The sequence below is a fragment of the Saccopteryx leptura genome, chromosome 2 (genome assembly GCF_036850995.1).
Source record: "Saccopteryx leptura isolate mSacLep1 chromosome 2, mSacLep1_pri_phased_curated, whole genome shotgun sequence".
Classification (NCBI taxonomy): domain Eukaryota; kingdom Metazoa; phylum Chordata; class Mammalia; order Chiroptera; family Emballonuridae; genus Saccopteryx; species Saccopteryx leptura.
The window spans coordinates 338,708,956-338,731,741 of NC_089504.1; the positions used below are offsets into that span (position 1 = coordinate 338,708,956).

Below are 22,786 nucleotides of genomic sequence, written 5' to 3' on the forward strand. Positions count from 1 at the left end.
AGAAGAGAGTAGAGTCTGCATGCCAATAGTATCTTAAATATGGCTTGATCCAGGCGTAGGGGCACACTCCTGTCTATTGCCACAGGGAAAATACATCAGCAGTTCCATCATTTTGAGAGGGAGACAGATGATGCCCTTTGAGAGAAAAACCCACAAAACTGGAGACAGAAAGTAAAAGAAAATGTCCTCACAGCAAAGAGCTGAGCCAGGATCACGGTCTACGAATTGCGATTTTATACTACCTATAAAGGGTGCCGCCCGACACGGACGCAGCACACACCGATGCGTGCTTACCTGTTAAAGATGGCTTGCAGGGCCTCCTCGAAACGGCGAAGAACTTTAGGAGGGGTTGGCCACTTCACGTGCTTCCCGTAGTCTCTCATGGTCTTGACGCCGTGGAAACGTCTGGCCACCTCGTGGATGTACGACTTCACTTTGTAGTGCCGGTAATACCTGATAATCGTCAGAGCTGCCCTGGTCCTCTTGTAGCGCATGCGGGCCAGGGTGCCCCGCCACACCTTCACAACAGAGGAAAGAAAGGAGAAACGTTGCCCGCTGTCTGAGTAGTAGATAAACATAGACATCCTAGAGGCTCCTTTACTTATCAACTCCACTGGGGAACTTGCACGGGCCCTCCAAATCAGCCAGAGGCAAAGCACGTCAGTTCCACCTGCCACCAACAGATGGCAGTGGGAGTCGGCCGTCACTTTGTTTCCACCGTGCATGTCTCTACCCTGGAGTGTGTGCTGAGTTTGAAACAAGAGTCCTGTTTTAACTTGATGGTCATGAAAAGAAGAAAGCCAAGCTGCAAATATCTCTGGATAAATACATATTTTAAGAATGGTGAAAGGAAACAAGAGGAGTCAGAACCCAAAGCCATCAACACCTGTAGTTCTTTCATGAAACCTAGCTTTACATAGATTATATCCACTGACCACTAGCATTAATGTCATGTTGAATTTCCAAACTGATTTATACACCGCTCAGGCAGCCCCTCTCCCAGGTGCTATGTAAACTCCCAAGGATTTAGACGTATTCTTGGGGAAAGGGTAAAACAGGAGACAAAGACCATATGAATCTTTGCTAAAATCTTTACAGTGCTCAGAAATCATACAATACATAAATGTCTCAATGGCAGCTTCATCCAAGCATGGGGAAGTTGGAGATACCGCATTTCCCCATGTATAAGATGCACCCTTTTTTGAGAAATTTGAGGTCTAAAAACTAGGAGTGTCTTATACAGTGGCTGTAGTTCTTTTTTTTTTTTACTTGCATTCCCCACTTTTTCATGTGGATGAGGAGTTGTATGAATTTTATGATGAATAAAACTGGAGTTCAATAACTTTATGTAATACTTTTTTTTTTCAAATTTAGGGCCCCAAAATTAAGGTGAATCTTATACATGGGGAAATACGGTATATATTTTTCAGGATCCTCTGTCCAGTTTCCAGCATTTCTCAATCTCTCGTGTAACCTTCATCACTGGTTTTTGCCTCTAATGCTCTCCACCACAACCTGACTCTTTTCCATAGCATTTCCAGCAGAAACCCCTTTCTTCTCCTTTCTGCTACTACAGTCACCAACACCCCAAACTACTCTGCTTTACAATTTTTTAATTTGCATTTATTTATTTATTTATTTATTTATTTATTTATTTATTTATGAGACAGAGAGAGAGAGAAACATTGATTTGTTGTTCCACCCATCCATGCACTTATTCGTTGGCTTTGCCATGTACCCTGACCAGGGATTGAACCTGCAATCCTGGCATATCGGGACAACAACCCAACCGAGCTTCCTGGCCATGTCTAACTGCTTTGAAAATAAACTCCTTGTACACACTGCCGTCATGTTTCAGTTATTTGCTGCTGCTCCTTAAATGAGCATTTCAATTCTTAGGTTGATGGTATTACTTCTCTCCCTGCATTGGCCTCTTATGACCAAGATTTGCAACCTCTAGTTCAAAGCCCACCATAGAGAGTCTCCAGACACCTTCAGGTTTTTTTTCTTCTTAAGTCCTCATCTGTGCCCACTAGTTTCTCAGAAAAACTCATGCAACGCTTCTTTTATTCGGTCATTGTAGGTGTCTTCGTGCAGACTCATAAACTGGCACAGTGCATTTGCAATGTTCTTCTTTAGCACACTGCACAATAAAGATAGGTCTGTTTGCACACTACATGTAGGGGACCCAAGGAGGAACTAATGGGTCAAGGAAAGCCATGACACGAATGGGAAACATGACATTGGAGCAATCTGTGATGGGAACCTAGAATTCATATAGTATAAACAGAATACACAGGGGCAGGGGGCAATAAAAACTAACTCCTCCTTGACTGTGGTCTCAGTACAGAATCCCTTTTTGGTCAAAATGGCTCCCTGTAGCCAAATCCATCTTGCAGATGGCTTTGCTACGCCTCCACCCAAGTGCTAAAATAAAGATCCCTTCTTTAGTATCTTGAAAAACCAAAAGAATACAATTACAGGGTGGAAGTCTGTGATTCAATTTCTTAAAGAAACACATTTTTCAAGTTTCATACTGTTTGTTGCCTTTTCTTTTTAAGAGAAAGAAAATTAAGACTCCCCGGAGCTATAGCTATACAGGAAATCAATCTTTAATTTTCAAGGAGTGTTTTATGGAGCTTTTTATTAAAATGTTTTTGTTGAAATCTTTAGTAATTTGGAAGAAAACATTTTATGAGTGCTTTTTAAAGCATAGGCTTTTAAATTTATTTTTCCAACCTTTAAAATTTCATCTGTGTTCTTGGTTTATGTAGGTGTTGCTTCGCAGAAAAACCAAGCACTGTAGAACAAAAATGTTACAAAAAAGACAGTAGCTCTTCTCCTTGCCCACCTGACCCTACCTTCCACCTCCCAGTTCCAGTCCACACAAACTATTTTAACTGCTTCTTTTGGTATTTACCAATAATACACATACTGTTATTTCTTGGTTGATCCTTTTAGACACTACTATTTACATTACAGAAGTTGGTCTTTTAGTTCTCTGCCATCACTCTATTATCATCCCAATAATTACAATAAAAATGTTAAAGTCAACAGTGTTTATATATTAACTATATTAAATATTGCACAAGTTACATAGTATATGTATTTCATATCATAAATTTGATCCACCACTGTACTAAGGTGTGCACGATGACTATCCTTTTCTTACTTTGCCAGGTAAGTTTGTTTTTACTTAGAATTAACAGTTGTCTAATTTAAAAAGTCTGCTATAATCTACTCTCAACTTTTGCCAAATGCTCTAACAAATCCATCCAATGACCAGCAGTAATTTTTCCAATTGTCAGGCGCATCAACTGAATCTTTTTCTTTGATATTACTTGTGTCCTTATACTTTTTAGGCCCACTGAGCTATTCTTATCCTGGAACTTAAAAAAAAAATTTTTTTTAATTGAGTTTATGGGGGTGACATTGGTTAAAAAAATTATACAGGTCAGGAACACAATTCGACAACACATCATCTGTATCTGCATTGTGTTCCCCAGCCCAGGTCAGACCTTCTTCCATGATCGTCTAGCCCCTTTGACCTTCTTCCACCTCCTTCCCACCCCCTTTCTCTCTGCCTGCCCCACACTGTGTGTGTGTCTGTAAGGGTTTTTTATGCTTAATCCCTTCACCTTTTTCACCCAGCCCCCCAACCTCCCTCCCCTCTGACAGCTGACAGCCTTTTCTCCATATCTATGAGTCTGTTTCTGTTTGTTAGCTTATTTTGTTTATTAGATTCCACATGTAAGTGAAATCATAATGGTACCTGTCTTTTTCTGACTTGTTTATTTCACTTAGCATAATACTCTTCAGGTTGATCCATGCTGTCACAAACGGTGAGATTTCCTTCTTTTTGATGGCTGAGTAGTATTCCATCACATCATGGGACTTTTAAAACAACTATTTCGTGTTGGATCCTTGATTCCTGAGTTTACGTTTTTCTTTTTCTTGTATTCCTCCCTCTGGTAGCTTCCAAGAAAGGGTACACGGCCAGTAAATTTCTATTCTCTTTGAGAGTACAGAGCAGTTGCCTAACATGTTGTGTATTTGAGGGTATAGGCGCAGAGTAGATGAAAACAGGCTCTGGACTCGGACTACCTGTGTTCAAATCCTGGCCCCACTTTTACCGTCTGGGTAAACGTGGGCAAGTTTCTTAACCCTTCTGTGCCTTGGTTCTCTTACTTGTAACCATGGGGATGATAACGATGCTTATCTTGCAGTGTTGTTGTGAGGATAAAAGGAGCTAATATACATGAAACTTAAAATAGTGCCTGACGGGTAGCTGGAACTCAATATGCATTGACTGTGACTATTTGAAATCTTTGTCTTCAGTAGGCTGTGCTTTTTTTGTATGTGCAGATTTTTTGCCTTAGTCTCATGTCTGTGTGACCTGGAAACTCTTTCATGAATATGAGCCGTTCCTTTTTAGTGTTCCATTTATCCCCAATCATGTTTGATGGATATTATTTTATCCTCCCACGGATCATATGGACTGGATGTCCACGGTTCACATGCCTCGTCCAGTCTTTTGGCTGCTCAGGAGCAGTGGAGAGACAGCAGGGGCTGCGGGCGGCTCTGGGTCATGGAGCGCCTTCCCTAATACAAATGAAATGAATGCATCAGAGGTTTGCTTCACTCCCTGGGGCTTTCGACTTGGCTGGGACAAACATTCTTTTTTCCATGTCTTGTGGAGCTTTTTCTCAGTTTGGCTGTAAAAATTATTCCTAATAGATGCTTCCCTTATTCCTTGCCCACATATTGATGTATCAGAAGTAGAAAAGATGGTAAACTTTCTCGACTCTTCTTGCCTAAATGAAGACGTCTTCTCGATGGAAGAAAGGGTCCCCAATGAAGGAGTGGTCATCCCGAGACTTCCCTCTGGTATACCTTTATACTTAATGGCCGAGCCTTGAGAGGCAGTGAGACCTCTCAGAATTCCCTCCTTGTACTTCTCCGTGGTGCTGTCTTCTCTTTGAAGAACACACTCTTGTTTAGCACGTTCTTTCAACTTAGTCCAGTTTTTCTTTTTCTGGATGACACTTCTCAAAGTTTAGGGTAAAAAGCTGAGATCTCTTTTTGGTTTCAGGGCTGGTGGCATGTTCTTTGTTATTTTTACATTTTTGTTAATTTCAGCAAATTCGGGAGAAAGAAATTTTGCGAACCTGCAGTTTTATCATCAACTTTACCTGAAGCCCTTTAGGCTTTTTTTTTTTTTTAACATCAGAGAAAACACAGCACTGATAAATCAGAGGAGAATGATTCTATGCAAAAAACGATTCATGTATTTTTCTTATAACCTAAGCATATTTGGTATAGACACATATGCTCCTATAAAAGAATTGTGTCTGTGTGTGTGTGTAGAAAGGTTGTTGGTAGATTTTTCCACCAGGGGTCTGCAGGGTGGAATTTAAGATGTAAGACAGATTTTTCCATTTCCCTCTTGTTTAAAGCAACTTAAACTAGTGTTTTTTAACTACTGGCTCTCACCTAATACCAGTTTGCCAGAAATTTTGTGCTGGTCCATGAAAGAGTTAACCATCCTGAGTTGTATGAAGATTACAGAGTCTATAACCATTGGGGCTATAGTCTTCATACAACATCAGGGTGGTTAACTCTTTGGTGGACTAGAACTGGTCTACAACAGCAGCTGAAAAAGCTTAAACTGCTAGGCTTTTCAAGGGTCCATACAAAGCTTACCTCTGTAGAGGACTTTGCCTGATGGTGGAGCCTCAAAAAGCAGAAAATTGTTATATTCAATAGGAAAATGCTTAATATTTGTTTGTATACACCTAGAGATTCAGCAAAAATCAAGGGAGCCAAAGGGCCCGCATTAAACAACATTAACACTAAAAGGGGAACGAATCGCACACTATATGCATTAGGATATGATGCAAAAGAGTGGAAGCTGAAAGGGATACAATGGCACCTGGGAAGGGAAGTCACGCAGAAGGGGCCCGGCAGACAGAACAACAATGGGCATGGCAGGAAGTCATTTCTCAGGGAGAAAAACGGAGAGGCAAACAGGCTGACTCAGAGGGAAATGAGGTATAGAAAGCATTAGAGCAACAGAGCATGCATCCTTGCTATTGAGTTTTGGATCCAATTCCTCTCCTCCGTACTTCTATTCCCAATAGTCAACTCTCAACACAGTAGCTGAAGAGATCTTTTTAAGACCAAAATCAGATCATGCCATTTTTCTGCTTAAAACCCTGCCACGGTTTTCCACTTCCTCAGAGTGAAAGTCAAAGTCCCTTTCCTGTCCAACCAGGCCCACAATATGGTACTGTTGTGTCCTCGCCTCCCACTGTTCTCTCCCTTCGCTCTAGCCACACTGGGCCCCCTGCTGCACCCTGCACAGGCTGGGTTCCCTCTTTTTTTTTTTTTTTTTTTTGTATTTTTCTGAAGCTGGAAACGGGGAGAGACAGTCAGACAGACTCCCACATGCGCCCGACCGGGATCCACCCGGCACGCCCACCAGGGGCAACGCTCTGCCCACCAGGGGGCGATGCTCTGCCCCCCAGGGCGTCGCTCTGCCGCGACCAGAGCCACTCTAGCACCTGGGGCAGAGGCCAAGGAGCCATCCTCAGCGCCCGGGTCATCTTTGCTCCAATGGAGCCTTGGCTGCGGGAGGGGAAGAGAGAGACAGAGAGGAAGGAGGGGGTGGGAGTGGAGAAGCAAATGGGCGCTTCTCCTATGTGCCCTGGCCGGGAATCGAACCTGGGTCCCCCGCACGCCAGGCTGACGCTCTACCGCTGAGCCAACCAGCCAGGGCCTGGGTTCCCTCTTGTAACAGGGCCTTGTGCTAGCTGTCCTTCTGGAACAATCTTCCTGCGGACGTCACACGACGAACTGCTTCACCCGCTCAGAGTCCCTGCTCGGTTGTCACCTTCCCAGTGAGACCAGCCCTGACCACCCACTTAAAACTTCAGCTTGTCTCTACCGTCTCCTCTTGGACCTCTCCATTTTCCTTACCATGTTCTATTTTTTTCTCTTGCCTCCAGCATGTAACATCTTCCAACATATTGTGTAATTCACTTATGATTATATTGTTGATGCTCTCACCACACTGGAATCGAAGCTCTGCTGGGCTAGGGTTCTTTGTTTCTTCTACTCACAGATAGATCTCCACTGCCTAGAACAATGCCAAGGACACAGCAACCACTCAATTGTATTTGCTGAATAAATGAACGCTTCCAACTCCACCTTCCCAGCCTGATACTGAATCTTTCATTTTGGCTGTTATGTTTTCCATTTGTATGAGCTCATTCTTGTTCTTCACATGTTCCTTTCAAAAACATGTTGCTCTTGTTTTGCAAAAGCAACAACTCATTCTTCCTCTCGGAGTAGATGAACCATGGTTTTACTTTGTACGCAGCTCCGTCTGTCTTGGTCTTAGCCTTTTGTGTGAGAGGACTTCCTGAAAAGTCTGGGTTGGTCTTAGCCTTTTGTGTGAGAGGACTTTCTGAAAAGTCTGGGGCACCTTGGCCATCCATGCACTGAAGAGGGAACTTCACTACAGGGTGAATAGGTGGGACCAACTATCTGTGGGGGACCCCAGAATGTCCACATCTTAAACTGTTTTGCTGCCAGAATTCTGAGTGAAGACAGAAGGCAGGAATCCTCAGTACTGTGACCTTCACTTGATTTCCTTTGGCCTCAATATGGTACCTGACACCTCTTCTCCACTCTGCCTGGTGTCCCTATGCCCAGAGTTTCTCCAGTCCAGTTTCTTCAGAGTAAGCTTCTTGTCTTGTAAGAGAATAAGACTGAGGTAGTCACTGTGATTTGTGAGACCTGGGAAGAGACCTGGGCATTTAATTGGTCTTTATACAGATTTCCAACCAAACTGCTTCTTCAGCTCTACTCCTCATCCCTACCTACAGCGGTGGTCCCTCCCGCTCCTGAATCTTTCTAGGGCCCTCTGGTTGGGCAGACTGACTTGCTTGTCTGTCTTCTCTGTAGGCACTTAGATTTCAGCTTTCTCCACTTGCTTAGAGGAGTAATTACACGTCCACTTATTTCCAAAATTATGCAGACGTCCCTTGTCTGCTATTGTTTCCACCACACTTCTATGTGTCCTAGGGGGGTTTCTCCAATTTTTATCCCTTACCGCTTACTCATTTATGGGTTTTGAGAGGGAGTGGATATAAACACAATCTATCATGTTTAACCAGAGGTTTTATAATGCCATCTTAATTCTGCCGAGTTTTCTTCTGGTGCCTGCTTCCTTGGTGGTCAGGCACATCAAAGCAACATCTGGCGGTCATGAAAAGTATAAGATAGACTTTGGAAAAGATGCAGAATTCTAGGTGACGTTCTACTAAGAAATAGGTCAATTACATATCTCCAGTTTAGTCTCAGAAATGAACACAGACCAGCTTTCTTGTTGTTGTTGTTGTTTTTAATCTAGTTCTCCATGTTTTGTTTTTGCTTTCATTTTGGCTGTTATGGTGCTAGTCATTATTGGTGCTAGGCCTTTCTGTCCTCTTCTCAGGGGGCTCCCTGGTGCTCTGAATTGGATGTTCTCTTGGTTTCTACAAACAGAAGCTTCAAAATTTCAGCTTCCCAGGCCCTCCATGCCTACGGACAATTTTTGGGAGAAGTGTCTTTCTTTTATTCTAAATGTCAGTTCCCCATATAGTTATTCTGGGAGACGCCTCACAGTTTATGGCTGTTAAAGAGCGGTGGTAGAAGAGAATTTATTTTGGTATTAGGTTGAGCTCTGAGCACACTATAAAGTATACAAACCCTATCTTTGGTGTCCACCTACCTCGTCAAGTTAGAATATAATTGCTTCCTATTTGGGATATTCCATGATTGATTAATGAAGGCTTGGTTCCCTCTAGGAGTAATTTTAAAGGAAGACTCAAAGACAGAAAAATCTTCCTGAGCTACTCCTCTTTAACTCAAAATATCACTATAAGAGACAAAATGAATAAAGATCTGGCATGCTATTTTTAAAATAGCAGTTTAATATGTACCAGGAAGAAAATAAGACCCAGTGGACATAATTTGTAGGTTCTTAGCACAATTCTTGACATAAAATCCCTTAGTTTTATATTTAAATTAATAGCATTTTGAAATGACCTAGGAGGCCCTGGCCAGTGGCTCAGTGAATAGAGTGTCGACCTGGAGTAAGGACATCCTGGGTTCAATCCCCAGTCAGGGCGCACAGGAGAAGTGACTGTATGCTTCTCTCCATCTTCCTTCTCCCCCTTCTCTCCTTCTTCTCCTCCCAGAGCCAGTGAATTGCTTGGTTTGAGCATGGCCCAAGACACTGAGGATAGCTCCATTGGTCTGAATGCATCAGTCTCAGGTGCTAAAAATAGCTCATTACTTGAGCATCATCCCCAGATGGGGTTGCCGGGTGGATCCCAGTTGGGGTGCATGCAAGAGTCGGCCTATCTCCCCTCCTCTCACCTAAAAAAGGAAAAATAAACCAAAATAACTGACCTAGGGGAAAATTAAGAAGTAATGAAATAACCATATCTTTAGTCAATAAACAAATTAAAACTAGTAAAATACAGCGACTCACAAAAACAACAAGAACAAAAATAAACCCCAGCATGTGAGCCTGACCCTTACAAGCTGTGCTGGTGAACTTAACCGTGTGTGTGTTGGGGGATGTGTGCCTGGTGGAGTGTAATTAGAAATGACACCCCTGAACTGCTTAATCTTGGTCTAGGTCCCTGGTTGGCAAACTGTGGCTCACAAGCCACATGCAGCTCTTTGGCCCCTTGAGTGTGGCTCTTCCACAAAATACCACAAGTGGGCGCTACTCTGATAAGGAATGTACCTACCTATATAGTTTAAGTTAAAAAAATTTGGCTCTCAAAAGAAATTTCAATCATTGTACTGTTGATATCTGGCTCTGTTGACTAATGAGTTTGCCGACCACTGGTCTAGGTAGACTAACTTGCCAAGTTAGTTGACGTATGAACCTTCATTTAGGACTCATACATTTTATATATGGCCTTGTCTAGATCTATTAGCCTGGCTATTTTTTTTAGTGCATTCAATTGTTGGCTATTAATGATTTTTTCTTTACTATGATGATGCCATATCTGATGATGCCATACCCCCTTGTAACTGTAACATCAAGAAGCAATTGAATCTCTTGGTCAATTACTATCAGAAGACCAGCTCAACACGAACTCTGTCAACACCCAAATTACAACTGTTTTGAAGACAAATGAAAACAAAATTACTCTAGCCCACAGATTAAGTCAATCTGATGGGCCTTTCAGGATTCAGTCTTGATCAAAAGTAAATAGTGTGCTAAAGTGGTTGCTTTCTTTTGTTTGGTTTGTTCTCTTAAAAAAGAAGGTACAAAACTGAGAACTCATTGTCAAAATCTCTCAGGTTAAGTAAGGCTTTTTCAAAATTGCTTTTTGACACAGAACTACAGAGTTCTGGCCAAGTGTTTGGGCGTTTGAGTGGATCCAGTGAGGAATTTGGGGATGTTTAGAATTTGTCTGAAGGTGCATACTACCTTGTCAAACCCCAGGCCTACCTCCATCTAATGCCAAGGTGGTTCACCATTTGGTCAGGGGGCAGTGGGCTTTTACCTTGTGTAACAAATATGCTGATATTTCTTCCTTTATGCCTAGCATCTAAAACATGCAGAACTCCTTAAAAAAAAAAAAAACAACCCAAAAAACTAGTATACCTTTGCTTCGGATGCTTACAAATGATCTCAATTTTGAATAGTTCCGTAGATCACTCAAAAAACTCAGATAACAACTGACATTTGAAAAGACCAGCCAAAGTGCCTCCTCACATTCACTTCTCTTTCTTCCTACCTTCCCCCCCTTTTTAAGATTTATTGACTTTACAGAGAGAAGAGAGGTGACTAGAAGTATCAACTCATAGCTGCTTCAGTTTAGTTGTTCATTGATTGCTTGTACTATGTGCCTTGACCTGGCAAGGCCAGGGTTTCAAACCCGCGACTCAGCATTCCAGGTCAATGTTCTAACCATTGTGCCACACAGGCCAGGCACTATAGAGTTTCAAAGTGAATGCTGGGATGGAGGGCCTTTGAAATGCTCCCTGAAAAAGGGGTTCCATTTTTAATATGTTTGGGAAAGCTGCACTGAGACTCCTTTTTGGAGCTTCACAATGCATGTTAGCATATTAAAAGTTCTGAGAAGTTCTATGTAAATAATCTGGTTTTAATTTTGTTCAGCAGAATTTTAGAAACATGATTGTAGAATCCTTTGTATACAGATTACTCATTTATTTTGAAGTGGGTTAAGATACGCCATCCCAAAATATGCCACTGTGGTGTAGCAAGTATTTTGAGTGTTTGTTCATGCTACGATAATTTCCCCAATTCCTTCTTGTACATGTGGTTTCCCTAGGCATAACGAAGGAAAACAGGAAATGATGTCCTAGGAAAACCCAAAATGTCTATGAGATAACTGAGAAACAACTACAACCAATGCCTTAAAAGGTAAGTTATGGCCAAACGCCACAACCCACAACGACTTAACGAAGCTTGAATTCCTCCACCACACAGCTAGGCTGTTTCCGGGAAGTCCAGCACTGCTTGGCGGACAGCTCCCGGCTGGCGTGCGGGGCTGCAGAGAAGAGTTCGGCCCTGGAAGGAGAGGCCAGCATCCCCCAGGGACTACTGGGGGAATCGGGCAGGCAAACTTTGCAGGCTTCACGGTTTTTTGCCTGTAAAGCAAGGTTTTACACTAGATGACTTATTAGGGCACCCACTAGTATATTCTATCAGAACAGCTACTGATGAGCAAAAATTTTAAAATGTTACTTCAGAGGCTATACAAGTGTGCAAGGAAGTGACAACCACTATCTTAGATTTTCTTCTGATTACACTTCTTACCCCTTAGGGAAGGGACAGAAAACATTATTTCACTATATGTGCCAGGCCTTGTGCTAGACATCAGACATGCATTAAAAATAGGTACTTTTAAAGCAGTTATTCTTGACATCATATTTGTATAGCACTGTTATAGGTTTCTCTTAAAACTAATTACCACAGAGAAAGCAGGAAATACATCTGACATAAGTTTCTTTAAGTCACTCATTAATATGCTTTGCTGGCAATGCCTGGCTTTGAGAAACAATCACCTTTCAGATCTAGGAACCAGTTTCTACAGAGGAATGCTATTAACACACACAGCTCTTGCAAGTAGCCCAGCTCTGGCTATAGGCAGTGGATGGTGGTGCTCGCAGGGCTTGGCCAAGTGTTGCTCAACAGAGCCCTGAGTCCTGACATGCCATCAGGCACTAGTGTTCACTATGATGGTGATGCTGGGTGAAGATGCTTTCTGAAACTTGGGGGAAAGGAATAATCTGGAAAAGGTCCCTTGGGTTTCTTAGGGTCAACATCAAATATGCTTCCTCTTTTCATTTTCTTGTCATAGGTTGTAACTAGTGGAGAAATGGCAGGATAAGAAAAAGTACCCTTATTAAAAGGAAGAACAAACACTTTTTCAACAGTTCAAGCTTCTACAGCTCAAGTTGAATATAATATGATTAGAAGACTATTACTGGTCACAGCTCAATTACAACAGGAAAAATAGACTGAGTTGTTTGGGTGCATGGTTTATCATAATACTAGGTGACACATGTGATTAGAGTAGTAAGTAGCTCATGCTAGAATAATGTTATGATATAATAAATGTTACTACTTACAGAAAAGTCTAGAAACAATAAAATGCTAGATTTGCTCAATAATATTTAGGTTTTATATCTGTACACATAGTTATAATTATCTTTATTATTGACAATTTTACCAGAAACATAACTTTGTATTTATAAATCTAACATATCCTACTACCTGATCTATTTCTTCCCCAAGAAATGTTTTATAACACAGTATTTGAAAACTGAGGTGTCTTCATCCTACATCCATCAAGTCAGAACTGATCTAAAACGATGTCAACAGGAATGTGACTAATTCTTCAACTAGCTTCTCTGGAATTGATTTTGAAAATAAATTTATATATTATAAATAAATTTATTTATAAATAAATTTATATATTGTTATCAGTCATCTGTAATCCTTTCTTGTATACTTTTTTAAAAATCCATTTTCTTTGGTTTGCCTCTTTTTTTGATCTGTATGAGCTCTTTATAAATTAAGAAAGTCACCCTTTTGTCATTAATGTTTTAAATATTTTTTCCAGTATGCCAATGATCTCTTGACACTGTGTATGGCATACTGCCACACAGAAGTTGTTTAAAAACTGTATTAGTCAAGTGTATTCATTTTTCTTTCATGGTTACATATACATTCTATACAAGACTGAGATCATATAATAATCATAAAGTACTTTACAATGCTTTTAACTTGCTATATCAGGTACAGTTTCCTGTGTGATCAGATATCCTCCCATAATGTGATTCTGAGTGGCCTCACAGTACTCAGACAGATGCATGTGATGCAGTTAATTAACCCTTACTGTAAGGTATTTTTAGTGTTTTCTATTTTTTTCTTTTTTTTGTATTTTTCCAAAGTGAGAAGCGGAGGGAGGAGGCAGACAGACTCCCTGCATACGCCCGACCGGGATCCACCTGGCAAGCCCACCAGGGGGCTCTGCCCATCTGGGGCATTGCTCCGCTGCAATCAGAGCCATTCTAGTGCCTGAGGAAGAGGCCATGGAGCCATCCTCGGTGCCCGGGCCAACTTTGCTCCAATGGAGCCTTGGCTGTGGGAGGGGAAGAGAGAGATAGAGAGAAAGAAGAAGGGGAAGGGTGGAGCAGATGGGCGCTTCTCCTGTGTGCTCCAGCCAGGAATCGAACCTGGAACTTCCACATGCCGGGTTGACGCTCTACAGCTGAGCCAACTGGCCAGGACAGCGTTTTTTATTTTTTAGTAGTATCACTGTATATAAATTCCTGGACACAGGTGATTTATGGCAAAGTTCTAGAAACAGAATTGCTATTGTGACCCATTTATGTTTTTAACTGCCCCATTAACTCAAATACTACCTGTTTCCAAAGTCTGCCATGTGAATACTTAAGAAGAATTAACTCAATTGATAAAATAATATATTGTTGCTATGATTAAATTGCTTTGATTATGTTCTCCAACTTTTTTAAGTTCACTAGCTATTTGAGAATTTTTTTGTGAAGTCTCTCTTCTTTCCTTTTCTTTGCCAATTACATATTCCTTACTTTACATAATGATTTGGAAGGGCTTTTCATACATGAAATAAGCTAATCTTTTATTATATTTACAAAGATTTCATAGCATTTTGCCTTTACCATCTCCTGGCCATGATTATTTGGTTCAGGTCAATAAAACATGAGAAGAGTTTTGCAAAGTGTTTTTGAGAAAGAAAATGTTCTCACTTTTCAGAGATAATGTCCAAAAACTTCTAGAAGTGACTCCCTGAACAAGAAGGAAAAGCAGTGGCTGCTGAAACTGTTAGCCACTGTGCCACCACAAGGGGGAGCCGCACTTAGAATGAAGATGACCCCAAAGAAGGACTAATAGCCTTTCCGCTTACTGAAAGAAATCCGTGCTACATTCTATGCCAGTTTGAATCGCATTTTCATTTCTTCCTTTTATTTTTTTGGGGGGCAACTGAACACGTGATATTGTGGCATTTTTTGAGAAACAAGTTTTAAATGTTTATTCAGGGATACCTATCAATCTTTGTCTTTATGAATTTATTTTTATATGGCTATATGTAGAAAGGACTTCTCTACTTTAAAATCAAGTATGTGCCTGTAAAATGAATTGTTTTGTTAAAGTGTAATCTTTATGGCGGGGGGGGAGAGACTGAATCACAAGTAGGAGAGAACCTTTATTTTACAAAGACTTGATGAATGGCAGGAGACTGTGTTTATTCCAGTAGATTATCTATATTTGAAGGTGTGTGAAATGACCACTAAAACCTCTGGATTTTTTGAAGTGCAGATGAGTTATCAGATACAGTCTGAGTATGACAGGGAAAAATGGGCTAAAGGTCAGACTCACATGAATGGTCATCTCCCACCTGGTTGGGCATTAAGAAAAGTTAGCACTGAAAACCTTTTTGAGGGTGTCTCCTTTTAAAAGTGCTGCAGAAAGCCCCTAGGTAGTAATCAGGGGAAATATGTACATGTACACACACACACACACACACACACACACACACACACACACACACTTACTTGATTGCAAAAGGCATAAGCTATAATGAAAAGGGTATATATTATCAGTTTTAATATACCAGTCATAATAAATCACCAGTTTTATTTCAATCCAGAGAAAGCATATCTTGGATTCAGAGAGTAAGTCAGACTGCTTTTCAAATGGACAGCAGCATGAGACTGCCTAAGAAGGTCTTTCTGGATGTGAAACTTGGAAATAGTTTAGGATCATCAAAACCTACCCTTCTGTTTGGCTGTTTTCATTCATTTCAGCTGGCTTGTGACCCATATTTCATGGGACTTCCCTAGCCAGCTGCCCTCCAGGCATTCTTCTAGAAGACTGAAACCCCAATTCTAGCTGCACAGGTGTACAGGCACAGACCTGTAGCTGGACCTGGAGGGAATGGATGTGCACCAGTAACAAAAAGGGATAGCACCGCAGACACGGTAGTGACATCGCTTAAAACGCCTTCCCAACGGCCCAGCCTCTTACTTATGTATTTCCCTCTGCCGATCAATCTTCTCTCCCGGAAGTTGTCTTGGAGTCAGAGCCTTCTCGTTCTTCAGCTCTCAGCTTGACGCCACCTCCTCAGAGAAGTCTTCGAAGTCTCCCCTGGCAGGCCTGTCTAAAATACATTTCCCTTCTCCTCTGAATGACGGGCTCATCAGCCCTTCCTCTCCTTCGTAACAGTCACACAATTTGTAATTGTCTGTGGACTGATTTTTGTCTCACTCGACTAGAATGCTTCATGAGGACAAAGCTATTTCTATTATATTCTTCACTGTTTCCAAACAGTACCTAGCAATAAACACATTTTTTTTGACTAAATATGTATCGGCTTGAATAGACTAAATATACTAAAAGTTTAAAAGAAGACATACTTATCTGTGAAAAAAGTTTCCCCAGACTGTTTTATATCTAAGAAAGGCTCAGTGATCTTGGGGGTTTTTTTTTGTTTGTTTGTTTTTTGTATTTTTCCGAAGTTGGAAACGGGGAGGCAGTCTGACAGACTCCTGCATGCGCCCGACCGGGATCCACCTGGCACGCCCACCAGGGGGCGATGCTCTGCCCATCTGGGGCATTGCTCTGTTGCAACCAGAGCCATTCTAGCGCCTGAGGCAGAGGCCATAGAGCCATCCTCAGCACCCGGGCCAACTTTGCTCCAATGGAGCCCTGGCTGCGGGAGGGGAAGAGAGAGACAGAGAGGAAGGAGAGGGGGAGGGGTGGAGAAGCAGATGGGTGCTTCTCCTGTGTGCCCTGGCTGGGAATTGAACCCGGGACTCCTGCATGCCAGGCTGACGCTCTACTGTTGTGGACCATTAATGGCAAAAAGCCATTATAGATTTGAGGCTTGGCAGGGGGCTAAGTTCTCCCCCCTTTATCTCCATATTTGGCTTTGATGCTGAGTATTTGCACCCACTCCACTTCCTTCCTTGGGCTGCAGGAAGCAATATACATGCCCTTCCTCTGACTCTTTGTTTGTTTCAGATGTTTGTAAATTTCACTAATGTATCCTGTTTTTGCCTTGGGAGAGTTCCTGTCTTAGCCTTTGATGTGCAACTTTGTATCAGGGTCCTTGATTTGCATAGGTCTATATAATAAAGCGAACTGGGGCTGTGAGGCACTCAGATGCTGCCAGGCAGTTTGAGGAGTCCTCCCCGTCCCATCGGTTTTGTTCTGACAAAGTGTGTTTCCTTAATTTCGCGCCGTTATTTTGAGCTGCGCTGGTCCGCGGCACTCTACCACTGAGCCAACCAGCCAGGGCTTATCTTGGGGTTTTTAAGAACTCACTTGAAAGAAACAGACAGCGCATCCTGTTACACAACTGTGAAGATGAACTGAGCAAATGAGGAAATGTTCAAGAAGAAATACATGACAGCCGCCACACAGCTCCCAAGTCTTAATTTCAAAGTCAATGCTGGTAATTTCAGAGCAGTCTAGCATGGCTAAGCATCACCTGGAAGAAATGCTGCCATGTGCACAACACGATGCATGAAAAAGTCTCATTTCAGTGAAGATTCCTCTTACATTAAAATAATTTCACTACAGATGTAAAATGTTCATCTAAAGTAAGTTGGTTTTGCTGTAGCTATACAAATGTGGATATCCTAAATTAATTTCTTCTTTCCTATTTATTCCAGTTATAGGATTTTTCATGAAAAAAAAATGTCCTTCTGCCTTTTCTTCTTTTTTTTTTTTTTTGTGACAAGAAAACACCTCAGCAACACTGCATCTTATCAAGTGATCAAAAAAAGAATGTGAGAAAGTACATCCTTATTCTCTCTCTCGAAGTCAGTGAGACTAAGAGCAAGCCCATAAATTCTGTGTATTATTCTTTTTTTCCACCAGGCCTGTGAAAATGGTATAATTCCTTTATTATTGGAATGAGACAAAAGAAGAAAATAAACTAGACTGAGAAATTCTATCAAATTAAAATATAAAAATATTGCACACTGGTTCTCAAATGAACAAAAATCAGATTCCAATTAATACATAAGAAACCAACTCTTGCCTGACCAGGCGGTGGCGCAGTGGATAGAGCGTCGGATTGGGATGCGGAAGGACCCAGGTTTGAGACCCGGGGTTGCCAGCTTGAGTGCGGGCTCATCTGGCTTGAGCAAAAAGCTCACTAGCATGGACCCAAGGTCACTGACTCGAGCGGGGGGTTACTCAGTCTGCTGAAGGCCCGTGGTCATGGCACATATGAGAAAGCAATCAATGAACAACTAAGGTGTCACAACGAAAAACTGATGATTGATGCTTCTCATCTTTCTCCGTTTCTGTCTGTCTGTCCCTATCTATCCCTCTATCTGACTCTCTCTCTGTCCCTGTAAAAAAATAAATTAAAAAAAAAAAAAAGAAACCAACTCTTAGTTAGATTACTTAGATAACCTAGCTATTCCAACTTATAGACCCAAGATACATGAATTAACACACCTTTGGCTTTAACTCAGCAGCCAACGGGAATGCCCTGTTCACTTCTCAACCTGAGAGACTACCCAGGAAAAAATGTTCTGTTTTTCCAAGGGGGCAGAAAAGCTTTACTTCTCTTTTCTACCTTCATGGAGTCTACCAAGTCACTGCATTAAGGCAAAAGCAGCCAGGTAGTCCCAAAGAGCCTCCGTGTTTCCATGTCTTGAGAGGTTTATTTGCTACATAAAAATCATAAAACACGGCCCTGGCCAGTTGGCTCAGTGGTAGAGCGTCGGCCTGGCGTGCAGAGGTCCCGGGTTCAATTCTGGCCAGGGCACACAGGAGAAGCGCCCATCTGCTTCTCCCCCTCTCCCCCTCTCCTTCTTCTCTGTCTCTCTCTTCCCCTCCTGCAGCGAGGCTCCATTGGAGCAAGGATGGCCCGGGCGCTGGGGATGGCTCCTTGGCCTCTGCCCCAGGTGCTGGAGTGGCTCTGGTCGCAAAAGAGCGACGCCCCGGAGGGGCAGAGCATCGCCCCTGGTGGGCAGAGCGTCGCCCCCTGGTGGGCGTGCCGGGTGGATGCCGGTCGGGCGCGTGCGGGAGTCTGTCTGACTGTCTCTCCCCGTTTCCAGCTTCAGAAAAATACAAAAAAAAAAAAAAAATCATAAAACAAGTTTTCTAGGGTCATCACATTCAGGAATGTATTTATTTAACCAGACTAAGACCACGTAGACATAGTCCCTTCACTTAATCATCAGATGACAATGGTAGAAAACTGTCTTATTACTAAATACTGCTTTAAATTCTGGGCTTTTTTCTTCCACCAAATAAGTATAGTTATTGCTCTCTTAGCTTTAAGTTATTGTGATCCATAGAGAACCCTATGGCAGGTTACAGTATTATAGCAAATATTCATTCCTTCCCTCTAGACCTCCATGGGTCACCTGATTGATGGGATCTGCTTCGGTCAATAGGGTATAAATGCTTGTGACCTGAGTAGCTTGGAATGCACTTGTGTGGTCAGCTCTGCCCTCTTAGGCTTTTGCTAGTAACGTCAGAAGAACATGCCCAGGGGTCCACTGACTTCAGAAAAATGAGCAACATGTGAAGCCAACCTATATTCCACCCATGGCCTGGATGGGATTAGCCAAGAATGGTCAAACCCCAGAAGCATGAGGAAGAAATTCTGTCACATCCACTAAGTTTTTGGGTGGTAAAACTAGGGCGGTAGGCTAAATAATGGTCTCTGTAAAGATAGCTACCTCTTAACCCCTGGAACCTATAAATGTCACATCATATGCCAGAAAGGACTGTGCAGATGTGATTAGGTTAAGGATCTTGAGACGGGTATATTATCCTGGATTCTCTGGTTGCCCCTAAACACAGTCACATATACGCTTATCAGAGGGAGGCAGTGGAAGAGCTGGAGACAGAGGGAAGGCATTGAGACCACGGAGGCAATGACTACAACCACAAGCTTTGGAATGTCGGCAGCTACCAGAAGCCGGAAGAGCAAGAAATGGATTACTCTTTATAACCACCAGAGGGAGTGTGCCCTGTGACAACACGTTGATTTTGGATCAGAGAAACTGATTTCAAACTTCTGGCTTCCAGAACAATGACAGACTAAATGTCTGGTATTTTAAGCCATCAAGTTTGTGTGAACTTTTTTACAGCAGCCTCAGGAAACTAACATGGGTAGTCTGTGGCATAACGGTGGCACGGTACCCTGATACAAATCCAAGCCGGATGTTAGTATTAATAACACCAATGTTATTAACAATAGCAAACACATAGCACTTTCCATGTGCTAATCACTGTTCAAAGTATGCTAAATATACTACATTAAATTAATAACTCATTTAATACAATCACACTGTAAGGTCGGTACTGTTTCCTTTCTCTTTTGTAGGTGAGGAAACTGAAGCATGGAGAGCCCCAAAGTACCCGCCCATAAGCGGCAGAGATGAGACGGGAACTCAAGTGCATATGGTTGACTGAAGCCAAGAACTATCTGTCAGTTAGGCAGCACTAGAGTGTAGAAAGCACCAGAGTTAAAACTTTGAGACTTCTTTCCCAGTTGGATACTATTCTGACTATTCAGGACTTTGTTTGGTATCATGAAAGTGCCTTATTTAATGCATATGCATAGCTCTTAAGTATTAATCATTTTACTTTCATATATAACATAGTACCATCTTTATAAACCCTGAAGTACCTAGTACCGAGTCATGATAATATGATTTACTATTGACAGAATGTCATCCAGTGCTCTGTGTAGAGGGCATTATTCTGGGGGTCCCGGGGGGGGGAATATAAACGAGTAAAAGGCACCGCTTCCCTCAACAACTTATAATAGAGTTGAGATAAGACAAATGTGAGATAAGACAAATTACCGTATTTCCCCGTATATAAGATGCTACCATGTATAAGACGCACCTTACTTTTGGGGCCCAAAATTTGAAAAAAAATGTATTATATAAAATTATTGAACTCAAGTTTTATTCATCGTAAAATTCATACAACTCCTCATCACTGTCAAAACTCCCATCCATTAGCTTGTCCTCATCTGCATCTGATGACGAATCACTGTCTTCAACAATGAGTGCAAAAACAAGTGCGAAAAAGCAGGAAATGCAAGTAAAAAACCCTACAACTACTGTATAAGACGCACCCAGTCTTTAGACCCCAAATTTTTTTGGAAAACGGTGCATCTCCGGGTGCATCTATGGGGAAATACGGTAATAGATGATCTAAAGAGTACAGAAATGACATGATTCAATGGAAATTTTGAGCTGAAAAGTTCTTAGAAATCATCCCGTTGAGAGGTTCTCCACCCTGAACTCTCCCATGGTAAACCTTGTGGAGGACACTCCCAGGTGTGACACTGTCCTGGGGGCATACAGTCCCTGAGATGTACCTTCCTCACCCACTCAAAAAAGCAAGTATACATTTTATACAATAACCTTGAATTAGCTCCTATTTATAAAATAATTCATTATCTTCTATAACTTACTATTAGTAAAAAATTACTCATAATATACCTCATACCTGATTGTGATAGATGTGCCCATCTCCAAATCCACCATTTTACAGATGACAGAAGGGGTGCCCTAGGACCTCACACAAACCTGAACCTGCCTGTTGCCAGCTCCTGCCTCCCAGCGAAGCTACTGTCTCAGAGAGCCACAGACAACTGACAAGTGGGTTCTGGGGAAGGAAGCAAAGATGACTTTGTTCAGACAGGTATGGCCAACCTGGAGACCGCTAAAGGCAAGGCAAACAGTCTGTGTAAAAGCAGACAGCTGGAAAAGAAAGGTGTGCCTGGCAGCTTGGTGAAGAACACAGTGACGCTGCACACGGGCATAATGGAAGAGGTAGTCAGTTGGAGCCAGACTCTGGGAGAGTCTGGTCTTAATTCTGTAGATGACTGAGAGGTTTAGAACAGTGGAGCATCATTAAAACTACGACTGTGATGTGCAGATGAAGTTCAAGAAGGGACCCTGGGAGGTCACACAGAACTGCTTCCAGAAGAGCATTCCAACCATCACCAGATTCTGTGGCTTCCATACTAGACACCCTTTATAGTGCACACAGCATGACTTCAGTTTGTGTGTGTGTGTGTGTGTGTGTGTGCGTGCGTGCGTGTGTGTGTGTGTAAGGGAGAGTAGGACAAAGATCCGAATGATACATTCCAAAATGTTAATGGTAGTTACCTTTTGGTGGTGAGATGATGGGTGATGTTATTTTATTTTATTTTTTTTGTATCACAATGAGCATGCATTATTTCACAATAAAAACCATTACCTAAAAATTTTAGATGGAAATAATGTGAGTACAGCTACCTATAGTTCCTATCTATAATCTGTTAAGGTCTAATATGCTTGTGAATAAAGTACTGCAAACCTGCGTTTAAATGATAAATGCTTGATTATCTTTTTAGTTCCCCAAGGTTATTGGTCACCAATATGTTTTCTTTGAATCCATACAAATGCAATAAAACCAACTCAAATGGCTGACTAGTAGTTTTCTTAAAAATGCAGACTCTCTTCATAGTGCTAAATTTAAACAGATAGCAATTGTTGGCAATATTAAACCGACAAAAACCACTAAATAAAAATAGTCCTAGATTTTCTTTGTTATGAATAAAGTCCCTCAAAACTCACTGGTCCCCTAGGAACTCAATGGTTCCTCCTCAGTATATATAGTGGGTGTGTGTTTTGTAACATATCTATTTCACTTAGCATTTATCACAAACACTTTTGATGGATTACGTTTTTTTACATGGTCATTGTTAATGGCTGCTTAGTTTTGTATTATATGGATGTACCATAATTTAATTAATTTCTTAATATTTTCTCCATTATTTTCCACTTTCATGAGAAACGTTGAAAATTCTTACAACTAAATTTTAACATAATTTGTTAAGAATGTCCTTAGTATAAATTTCAAGAAGTGTAATTCTTAGATTAGAGAGAAACCCAATTTTTAAAGTTTTTGGAAATGGATTACTCTCTGGAAAGTTCTCACCGATTTCCGCTTATGCCGCTAGAATACATATCTCAGTGACAGTGTTTATAATTAAAAAACAATCCTGATTATTTGATAAGTGAAAATATGGTTGTTGGCCATCTCTCTCTTTTGTGGAATGTTCCTATTTTTACTCAATTCTCTAGTGAGGTATTTAGTTCATTTCTTTGGAAGGGCCTTTTGTATATTATAGGTATTTATATTCTGTACTTGTTGAAGTGAAATTAA

At 41.5% G+C, this 22,786-nt stretch overlaps 1 protein-coding gene across 3 annotated transcripts in view; it reads right to left on the reverse strand.

Annotated features, from left to right (window-relative positions):
* Window positions 1-22,786, reverse strand: part of MYO1D (myosin ID) — a 372,921-nt gene that overhangs the window by 162,532 nt on the left and 187,603 nt on the right. For all 3 annotated transcript variants that reach the window (XM_066363819.1, XM_066363820.1, XM_066363821.1), the window contains one exon: window positions 295-518. In XM_066363819.1, coding sequence (XP_066219916.1) covers window positions 295-518 — 224 coding nt within the window. The remainder of the gene's footprint in view (window positions 1-294; window positions 519-22,786) is intronic.